The 11,159-nt window shown below is 41.2% G+C and overlaps 2 protein-coding genes across 2 annotated transcripts in view; one reads left to right on the forward strand and one right to left on the reverse strand.

The window, feature by feature from the left end:
* The window catches only part of LOC111393964 (DNA ligase 1-like), a 31,504-nt gene extending 22,852 nt beyond the window's left edge, over window positions 1-8,652 (forward strand). Inside the window, exons 10-17 of the mRNA XM_023019757.1 lie at window positions 630-731; window positions 813-874; window positions 1,112-1,183; window positions 1,369-1,442; window positions 1,543-1,599; window positions 7,641-7,718; window positions 8,028-8,105; window positions 8,206-8,652. Of these exons, the coding sequence (XP_022875525.1) occupies window positions 630-731; window positions 813-874; window positions 1,112-1,183; window positions 1,369-1,442; window positions 1,543-1,599; window positions 7,641-7,718; window positions 8,028-8,105; window positions 8,206-8,274 (592 nt within the window). The 3' untranslated portion in view covers window positions 8,275-8,652. The remainder of the gene's footprint in view (window positions 1-629; window positions 732-812; window positions 875-1,111; window positions 1,184-1,368; window positions 1,443-1,542; window positions 1,600-7,640; window positions 7,719-8,027; window positions 8,106-8,205) is intronic.
* Window positions 8,653-9,810: 1,158 nt separating this feature from the next.
* Window positions 9,811-11,116, reverse strand: LOC111393965. Its single transcript, XM_023019758.1, has 2 exons — window positions 10,819-11,116; window positions 9,811-10,708 (listed from the first exon to the last, which is right to left on the reverse strand). The coding sequence occupies exons 1-2, from the start codon at window positions 10,930-10,932 to the stop codon at window positions 10,004-10,006; spliced, it is 819 nt and encodes a 272-aa protein (XP_022875526.1). The 5' UTR covers window positions 10,933-11,116; the 3' UTR covers window positions 9,811-10,003.
* Between the last annotated feature and the right edge of the window lie 43 nt (window positions 11,117-11,159).

Consider the following 11,159-nt stretch of genomic DNA (forward strand, 5'->3'; position numbering starts at 1 on the left):
GGATCATTTACATATTTCCATTCATTTTTGTTTCTTCCCTCCTAAAAGCATAGAAAAGTGGATCTCTCTATAGCTAACCTTGCCACTAGACCCTTAGCTCATTGTGTGAAAGCAGACTGAAATCGAACAAATAGAGAACTTAAATGCAGCTAGTTTTTAGAATTGAATACAATCAACTAAGCACAATGTTCAAGTAAACTTGCATGTATATCTTTTTAAGGTTGGTGGAGATGTGCAAAAAGGATTTGGATGTTGTTATGATAATCTGTGATTGGTCCATGTTAATTATTAAGGGTGGACCACGGTGGAACCATAAATTTCATTTCAAGCAGGGCTTTTGGTCTTGTGATGCATATTAATAATCGAAACCTGGGGCGTTTGTCCTATTTATGAGCACAAGGCCATGGCATATGAGTGCTAAAACGATTGAAACTTTCGAACTTTCAATAGAGTATATCATTCATCAATTGTGGATCTATTTCAGTTTACTACGGAAAAAGTTCTTTGAGTAAGCTAAAGCTGTTTCATGCTTTTGGATGACTTAACCGCTTCTGTTTTACAGAACTACTTGACTACCAGTAAACATTTTTCCCTCGTGTTTTATGTCTTTGCCTCGTTGTATATGGCAGTTGCGAGGGGTTGATCATCAAGACTTTGAATAAAGATGCTACGTATGAGCCGTCGAAACGGTCTAATAATTGGTTAAAACTGAAAAAGGATTACATGGATAGGTTAGTGCAACGACTTACCACTTCAAAGGAATATGTCCTCTTAAGCTTAATGAACTTTACTCGATCTTTTATGCTCTGCAGTATTGGTGACTCTCTGGATTTGGTACCAATTGGTGCTTTCCATGGACGGGGAAAACGCACTGGTAAGGCTACCAAAATCTCTTCCCTATTGAGTCCATATCAACCATCTATGGGGTTAGATGCATGGAGCAGCTGTTTTCCTTTGGACTTTTTATGACCCTGTTCTCTTCTAATTGAAGTTTGTTGATCCTCTCTGTTTCCTAGTAAACAGTGGATTTATTTAGTGCAAATCGTTTAATTTTGAGAACGTTTTTTAGTTTTCTTCTGAATAACATGGCTAATGAATGTTTTATTTGTAGGTGTGTATGGTGCCTTTCTGCTTGGTTGTTACGATACTTCCAAAGAGGAATTTCAAAGCATTTGTAAAATTGGTAGGCTATTTACTTCTTTCACTGAGCTGTAATGCCAACATATCTTCTACCTTTACGGGAGAGAACATATAATGATCTTTCTATATTCATGACAGACAACTTATCAGTGCCATTTGATGGCTATAAAAGAATTCAGTACTCATATCCTCAGTCTTAGAGCTCTAGATTCTTGTGACTCTCTGTAGGTACTGGATTTTCAGAAGCAATGCTTGAAGAACGTTCTGCCAGCCTTCGCTCTAAAGTTATTCCCAAGCCAAAGGTTGAATTGAAATCTGTGCTTCTTACTTTGGGATAGATGTGCCCTTTATAAGGGGTTTTAAATGGGACTGCACCTTTTCTAAAATACTTGTCTTGTCCAGTCATATTACAGGTATTCTGATTCAATCACTCCAGATGTATGGTTTGAACCCATTGAGGTAGGAACAAGTCTGTTTCTATGTCATAAATCTAAGATGTTATCTTGTTTTTCTACTGCTCTATCCATTTTGGTCTTCTCATGTGAGTTTACTTTATCTTTGCTTCATTTTCCTTTACAAGTTTTTAATTCTCCCGTTGGTATATAACGTTTTTAACAAGCATTTGCTGCAGTTATTCATTTTATTGTTGCCCTATATAATGTTTTCACTTTGTGCCTAGGCATCAAATTTTGGATTTTTCCCTTCTATTCTGGTCTGTTGAGATATGAACCCCCCCAACCCCTGCGTGCGGCTTTCTCTCTCACGCATTTGTGGGGGTCATCATGCATCATTGTTAGTTGAGTGTAGAATACCTCTTTAGCCCATGTCAACTCATTCTAAAACCAATTTGCTGCTAAATATCGTTTGGTGTCCCATAATGCAGCTTCTCTGGTGTTCTTGCCCTTTAGTTATCCTATTAAGCGCATATTGTAAAGCTAGTTGATTGGCTCTTTGCTTCTTGTCTTTTAATCAAACATGGCCTCCCGTCCACTTCACCTATTCTAGAAGACTCGAGAAGGGCGGAGAACCATCTAGAAAGAAGGTTAACGAAATTCTGTTTAGGAGCACGGGGGGAGGAAACGGGTTATAAATAGGGGGCTAAAGGTAGGAGATAGGCCGGCAATTTGAGGAGTAAAGTAGTCTGGTTTCAATTCTTGTAATCTTGCATTTTGCTGATTAATAGAATTCTTCATTTCATTCCGTAAGTTTCTTATCAAATTGGAATCAGAGCACCAAAATCCTGATGGCCCAAAAGAGAACTGATGGCAGGGTAGAAGCAATGGAGAAAGAAATCGAAGAATTGAAGATCGAGATGTGGCAGCTTCCAAGTTTAGCAAAATCAGTAGAACAGTTAACCCAAAGCATGGCCATGGTACTGCAAATCCAAAAGCTGGAAAAGGCAGAAATATAGAGGACGGATCCAGCAATGTTACTGAAGTATCACTGCCTCTAAGTAACCCTCCGGCAATCAGGGGCGAACAACACAGCTTGGATCATGGCAAATGGCTAGAGGGGACGAGCGAGGTGAGTTCCAGTGGAAGTTTAGACAGGGGTGAGAATTGGCAAAGCGTTGATAAACTCGAGATGCCCATCTTTAGCGGAGCAGACTTGGACAGGTGGTTATTCATTGCAGAAAGATATTTCGACATTAATGGATTAACCGAGTAGGAAAAAATGGGGGCGATAGGGGTGAGCCTCGAAGGTGATGCACTTTCCTGGCTTTAATGGACGGAGGCTCGAGCTCCGTTTCAAAATTGGCGGCAGTTCAGACAGCAGCTATTGCTGCGTTTCAGGCCAATGCGGGAGGGAAGTATTTGTGAAAGGTTTCTGGCAATCAAACAAAGAGACACGGTGGCTGAGTTTCGGCGGGAGTTCGAAGTCTTGGCTGCACCACTGAAGGAGATACTAGATGAAGTCTTGGAAAGCACTTTTGTTAATGGACCCAAGCTAGAGATACTGGCCGAAATCAGGATACTGAGCCCAAAAGGAGTGGGCCAAATTATGGAGTTGGCCCAAAAGGTGGAAGACCGTAACTCCATAATCAAAGAAACGAGGGAATTAGCAGCCCGCAGAACCTCCAAATTACTCCTAAATCACTGGAAGCTAGAGACGACGTTCCCTATCAAAACGGTCACAGTGAAAGAGAAGCCGGTCGGCGACTGGCGAGAACGTCCAACCAGGCGTATGTCGGATGTGGAATGGTAGATGAGACGCGACAAAGGGCTTTGTTTCCGGTGTGATGAGAAATTTACTGTGGGACACCAGTGCAAGAATCGCGAGCTACGGGTTCTGCTAGTTGAAGGGGAGGATAACGAAGAAGCAATTGATGATTTAGAGTCGGCACAACCTTTCGAAGTGGTAGACAAGGTAGAACTATCATTAAATTCGGTGGTTGGGCTAACTACCTCCAGCACCATGAAATTGAAAGGGAAGGTAGGCTCGAGTACAGTAACAGCGCTAATCAACTGTGGAGCAACCCACAATTTTATATGAGTAGATGTTGTCCAGAAGCTAGAAATTTCAACCACAGCAACAACAAATTATGGGTTGGCTTTGGGAATGGGCAAGTCGGTGAAAGGAATGGGTATTTGTAAGGGTGTGGTTTTGGAATTACAGGGTTTGACTATAGTTGAAGATCTCTTGCTTTGGAATTAGGGAGTACAGACGTGGTACTTGGGATGCAATGGCTGGGAAGTCTGGGTAATATGGAAGTGAATTGGAAACTTCTCACTATGAGGTTTCGAATGGGCGAGACTTTGTTGACGTTAAAAGGGGATCCAAGACTTAATAAATCTTGGGTTTCATTAAGGGCCATAGTGAAAGCATTACAAAACGAAGGGCAGGGAGTCTGGGTAGAGTATGACGAGCCATCCGTTGGGATGAAAAGCAGTGTGGAGTTGCCAAAGTGAGTGCAGACATTATTACAGAAACACCAGCTGGTATTTAAAGAGCCACAAGGGTTACCATCCCACCGAGCCACAGATCACTCCATTCCATTAAAGGAGGGGATCGAGCCAATTAGTGTCAGGCCTTTTCGATACCCCCACATTCAGAAAAACGAGATTGAACGGCTGGTTCGAGAGATGTTAAAAGTAGGGATTATTCAGCGTAGTGTCAGCCGTTTCTCTAGTCCAATACTAGTCAAGAAAAAAGATGGTAGTTGGGGGTTTTGTGTAGATTACAGAGCATTGAATAAAGTGACAGTTCCGGACAAGTTCTCGATTCTCGTGATCGACGAGTTATTGGATGAGCTTCATAAAGCCATCGTATTCTCTAAACTTGGATATCACCAAATCAGAGTAAGAAAGGAAGATGTCCATAAGACTGCGTTTCGGACGCATGAGGGACATTATGAGTTCCTTATCATGTCCTTTGGTCTCTCTAACGCACCGGCAACTTTTTAGGACGTATTTAAGGAAATTTGTGCTAGTCTTCTTTGACGACATTTTAGTCTACAGTAAAGATCTCCCTACACATGAGCAACACTTGGAGACAATCTTTACCTCTTTAGCCGCCCATCAGCTGTATGCTAACGCGAAGAAATGTATCTTCGTCCAATCATAGATAGAATACTTAGGCCACTTAGTGTCGGCCGACCCAAACAAAATAGAAGCAATGGTGCATTGGCCTACCCCCAGCAACCTTAGAGAATTAAGGGGCTTCTTGGGCTTGACTGACTACTACAGGAGATTTGTGGCGGGTTATGGGGCAATATCTTGGCCACTAACCCAACAACTTAAGGACGCATTTAGATGGAATGAAGAGGCAGAAACAGCGTTCCAAAAAACTAAAATCGGCTATGACATGTCCCCGTCGCCTTTTCCAGATTTCTTTAAGCCCTTCATCATCGAAGCAGATGAATCAGTTCACGGGTTGGGAGCAGTACTCATGCAAGATCAGCGGCCTATCGCATATTACAGTCAAGTGTTGTCTGCCAAGTCACAACACAAATCTGTCCAAGAAAGGGAGTTGATGGCAATTGTGCTCGCTATCCAAAAATGGAGACATTATCTCCTGGGAAGAAAATTCATAGTCTACACCGATTAGTGCAGCTTAAGATTCCTCCTTGAGCAAAGAGTCCTCTCGCTAGAATTTCAGAAATGGGTAACCAAACAACTAGGATATGAGTTCGAGATACACTATCGATTGGGGAGGGAAAACAGAGCCGCAGATGCCTTGTTACGAGTTCCCAGCACAGTTGAACTAGCTACCATCACAATTCCTCAGGTGATTGATGTCCAGTTGATAAGCAATCAGGTAAAAAATGACCCGTTGCTCTCAAAGATTATGAAGGCTCTACAAGAGGACCCAGATGCTTACCCCAGATATTCAGTCGAGCAAGGCAGGTTACTATTCAAAGGTCGCCTCGTCATTCCTTGAACTTCTTCCCTAATTCCTTCTATCTTGAAGGAATTCCATAGCAGCACCAGGGGGGTACACTCTGGGTTCTTGCGGTCCTACAAAAGACTAGCCGGCAACCTCTACTGGAAAGGGATGAAGAAAGACATCCAAAAGTTTGTGGAAGAATGTGCGGTTTGTCAGCAAAACAAGTTTCTTGCCCTTTCTCCAGCCGGACTCCTGCAGCGTTACCAATACCCAGTGAAATATGAGAAGATATTTCCATGGATTTTGTTGAAGGCCTTCCCACATCTGGCGGATACAATGCCTTGCTGCTTGTGGTCGATCGACTGAGCAAATATGCCCACTTCCTACCACTGAAGCATCCGTTCACAACCCCAGGAGTAGCAGCCCTCATTGTTAAAGAAATCATACGGCTTCATGGTGTTCCTAATTCCATCATCTCTAACCGGGACAAGGTCTTCCTGAGCCATTTTTGGACAGAGATTTTTCCTATGCAGGGAACATCTCTACGCCGGAGCACAACCTACCACCCTCAAACGGATGGACAGACTGAAGTTATTAATAGGTGCCTTGAAACATTTCTCCGGTGTTTTTCCTATGACAAACCTAAAGGCTGGTCCACTTGGGTCCCTTGGGCTGAATATTGATATAACACGACATTTCATGCCTCTACAAACACAACTCCATTTCGAGCAGTTTATGGAAGGGACCCCCTGCCTCTAATTCGTTATGGCAGCCAATCCTTGAACAGCAGTTGCGGGAGAGGGATCGAATGTTGGATGACCTGAAGGCTCATCTCAGTCATGCCCAAGATAAGATGAAGTTAACAGCGGACCAACATCGAAGGGATGTCTAATATGCTGAAGGGGATTTAGTCTATGTCAATTTACGTCCATATCGCCTTCGTTCTTTGGCAAAACGACCTAATGAGAAGCTAGGGCCTAAATACTTTGGCCTGTTTGAAGTGCTGAAATGCATAGGACCAGTAGCCTACCATCTAGACTTGCCTTCCAGCGCCCCAATACATCCGGTTTTTCATGTATCACAATTGAAGAAGGCCTTGGGATCTAACACAGTAAATCAATTGCTTCCTCAGCAACTCACTGCTGACTTGGAATGGGTTGTAGAACCAGAGCAAATTTTGGGCATACGTCAAGCACCTCCGATTCAACCTCCAGGGAAGGAAGTACTAGTATAGTGGAAAAACTTGCCTGCGGCAGATGCATCTTTGGAATCAGTGGACTCTTATCTTACAACACTTCCCCGACTTCCAACTTGAGGACAAGGGGTGTTTGGAAACCGGGGGTAGTGTTAGGCCTCCCGTCCCCTTCACCTATTCTAAAAGACTCAAGAAGGGGGGAGAACCATCTGGAAAGAAGGTTAAACTAAATTCTGTTTTGGAGCATGTGGGGAGGGGAATAAGTTTGTTAGAAACGGGTTATAAATAGGGGGCTAAAGGTAGGAGATATGCAGGCAATTTGAGGAGTAAAGCAGTCTGGTTTCAATTCCTGTAATCATGCATTTTGCTGATTAATAGAATTCTTCACTTCATTCTGAAGTTTCTTATCACATACATGGAATGCAGATGGCATGGTTAATAGCCTCAAATAGCAGCTAAATATTTGTTTGCTTGAAGACATATATGGACAATAAATTAGGAACCTGTTGAGAATAAGATAAGATCGTTCTAACTAGGAGAATCGCCAGAGATTCCAGAAAACTTCTATCCTTTTATAAAATTGTCAGCCAAAAATCATGCGAAGTACCGTTTGAGAATCGATGATTTGAGGATAGTGATGTGGTAAATGGAGATGTGAAACATATTATACTCAAGAAGATTTGATTGGCATACTTAGCTGTATTAAGACAGGATCTAGAATGGGTAACCCAACCTCAGCTTGTATTGATGGAGGAATAAAAGACCTTTATAAATCACGCGTCTCTGGAGAAAAATGTGAAATTTTGTTTCCGAACGAGCCAAGCATTTATTAGCATATTTTTTCTGCTGTTCATTATCTTGCTTGTTAACACTTTTTCTTTCTTAATCCTCTTGGAAATGTAGTACTTTAATCCTAACCTCATTTTGTAGAATATTTGGTTCTCTCAATGAGGTAATCACTCAGTTGATTCTCTTTTAGGTTTGGGAGGTTAAATCTGCAGATCTGACTATCAGCCCAGTTCATCGTGCTGCTATTGGAATTGTGGATCCTGATAAGGTGCATTTGCTCTTTTCCCACCGTACATTTGAGTGCATTTCACGTGTCTGCTCAAGAAAACCTTGAATTGTTTTCTTGCATTTGTTATCAAGTATTTTTTGGGTGTCAGCTCTCGAGGCCATATATTCTAGTCATTTTTTCGGTTCTGCACTCACTCCCTCTATTTGAAATGTTATTCATTTTTCTGTGTTCATGGGCGTTCACTTATGAACACCACAAACTAAGAGTTCTTATATTGGCAGTTTATTGCTGGTTTTCTTTTTCATTAATGTTAATTGAATAGTTCACATGCCTTAATCTTATATAAAGGGAATTTCACTGCGATTTCCACGGTTACTTCGTGTCCGAGAAGATAAGAATCCTGAGGAGGCATCATCATCGGATATGGTAAGAACTATTGCCATTCTTGGTTCAGTTTTTTCACAGCTTTGATTACTTGTTCCATGTGTTGACATGATGGTTGGTCTGAGCTCTGTTGCTTGTTTAGATCGCGGAGATGTATACTGCTCAGAAGCACAATCAACGAGACAATCAAGATGAAAATGAGGATGATTGAGAAGAAAATTTTCTGTCTATAATTTCAAGAAACGGCATCCATTGTGCAGATTAATGTCGTTCACTTGTGTAAGTTGGTTCTCTCCGAGTGTGATATTCCCTAGCCGGATTGGCTATGGGTGTCAAAATTACTGGTATAGACATTCTAATATGCTGCAAATTTTGTCAAATTGTATTGAAAATTATGTACCCCTATTGAGTCAATTATGTCTTCTAACCGTTGCCGCCTATTGTCATTTGGTGGCCAACTTTTTTCTACTACATAATGTTTGTTGTATGCCATTAAAGAGCAATTTTGAGATTAGAATGTGAAAGCGAATCATTGTACATTCAAGTCTGATTATTCAGTGGGCTTTTGCCATGAAAAATGCTTTTCTAAGGCATTGGACTACACACAAAGTGCATTTCCTCGTGTACAAACATTGTATGACTCAAAAAAGAAATTGGTGGTTGATTAATATTTTCTTCTTATTTGACTTTGAAATATATAAAGGAAAGTTTTATTTCACGGGCTGTCACTTTGTAAGCACGGGTGCTTTAATATATGTTAGAAAATGATAAAACTGGTCACAAATCTTTGATATGAAATGCAGTGTTCGACAGCAGTTTCTATCTTAAGATTTATTTTTAAGATTCGCACTTGATATTTCACCAACAACTCCGTCAATAATTTGATATCCTAGCTTTAAGCATATAATAATTTAAGGTGCAGATTGGATACCAAATTACACAAGCTGTGTAAAAAAAGATGAGAAAAGAGACATAATTATAAAGAACGTTAAATGATTTCAGAAACATCATATCAAGCTAAAATAATGAGAAAAAGTTGTATTAGTAGATCCCGATTCTGATTTGTGGGTACCCACTCAACCCGACATGTCTGTCTTTTCCCACCTTACGGTTGTTGCCCGTTTCCATCTTCCCTCCTTATCTTAGAAAGAAAAAAAATAAAAAAATAAAATAGTTGAACCCAACTTTGAGAACTCCTATCGTCCTGTCTCTAGAATTTTGCGAGAAGGTAAAATGTGGGATATATCCCAATAGAACAGGAAATAAGAGTTGTCTGTACACTGCGCCTATAAGAAGTCTAATTTTATATTTCAGGAATCGAACCCTTACACTGTGACTGTCACTGCGAATGTCAGCAAGACGTGAGATAACCTCACTTTTATCCTTTGTACCACTAGACTATGTCCCGGGGGCTTTCCCTCCTTATCTATTGACTACACAAATTGGTCCAACATTTCATTTCATGTTGAATCAAATATAACCTAAAATGAAACATGCTATGTGTACAACATCGTTCACATACACATGCATCGGTTGGGGTTGCGGACCCCACTCTTGGGTGAGGGCTGTAAACGCTACAGTACAGCAAATGCTGTACATTCAGTAAATTCCATGTAAAATTTACTCTTAAAATCGGCTTGTAAAACGAAGTTCTAATAAGGTCCAATGAGAGCGTGATCGTTAAAGAAATATACCCTCTTCCACAAGGTAGATGCTAGGAAGAAAATGATAAGCAGAAAAATAAGACTTCGAAGAAAGAGAAACTGCAATTTTGGCGAAAAAAGCATAGAACAAGTCTCACATTGTCAATTTTGGATCTTCACCTCCTAATTCCAACTACTGTACAAATGCAAAATCAGTTGCATAGTGCGATTGCAATATCATTCTCATATACTAGTAAAAATGATAGGAGTACTAAATATAACCATGTTTCTTAGTGGTCATTGGAGGAAAACCTTTTGGTACTTCAAGTCAATATATGAATCAGAGCTCTGATCAGACAGTGTTCTTTTCTTGTTTATCTTGTTAACGTCGTTGCTGGTCGGTATGATGTTGTGCAATGAGTCTTCATTGATGAAATGAGTGGGCATTGCTGGTGGTGCTAGAGGTTGTGGTGGAACTATTACAGGTGGCGGTGGAATCTGATAGGTGTCAAGTGGTGGTGGAGGGTGGCGCCACTGCGGAAGAGGACCAGCTAGGAGAAGGTTCCGTAGGAGTGGCCCTGATTTCATTACTGCTTGCAAAAGCTTGCCTTTTTCCGGCAATGGCCTATCAATCACTATTGGTAACTCCAGTTCGGGTTCTGCCGGAAGCTGTGGTGGCAATTGGAGTGGTGATGAAACAATACTCTCTTCACAATCTGATGAAGAAAAACCATTGTTGGAGTCAATTCCTCTTCTGGGGTGATCATCTTCAATGCTTGAAATCCCAGAATGTGGAGCTGATTGTTGTTGAAGCAAAAGCTTCTCAAACAACATATTTTGGCACTTATTTTGTGCTTCATCCCTTTCTTTGATGGCTTTACTAAGCATATCTTTTAGTTGGGCTATTTGACAATCTCTTGCTTTGATCTCTTCTTGTGCCTTTAGTCTTGTGTCTTCCAGTTCCATAGTCAGCAGTAAAGATTGCCTCATCTCATCCATACCCTGTACGTTTCAACAAAACACAAAATGCCCACCTAAATTATTCTTGCCAAGAAGTGATTAATGACATGGTACAAAGAAAAGAAGTAAAGAGAGTGAGCAGTTTATCTGACCTTTTCTTGGATTAAGTAAGTCCAGTTAAGATGAAAATCCATGCCTCTGTGTCTCTGTCTCTCTCTTTGCTGATGGAAGGATATTTTGAACTGGAGAGAGTGATCTGGGGACATATAAGGACTAGGATTAGGTGCTGTTTCTACAGTGTATTGGACCAAAGCAGAAAAGGACAAGAGCTTGGAGGAAATCCTACGCTGTGATTAGATGTGAAGTGACTGAGAAGAGTCAGTCGAGTCTTATTTCGTGGTGAGACGGGGGGGACGAAGGGCTGCGTCTAGGCTAGGCAAGGCATAGGACCGAAGAATTACAAGTCAGCGGCAAATGCGGGAGTAAAGACAAG

The sequence above is a fragment of the Olea europaea genome, chromosome 4, assembly GCF_002742605.1.
Source record: "Olea europaea var. sylvestris chromosome 4, O_europaea_v1, whole genome shotgun sequence".
In the NCBI taxonomy this organism is placed as follows: Eukaryota; Viridiplantae; Streptophyta; class Magnoliopsida; order Lamiales; family Oleaceae; genus Olea; species Olea europaea.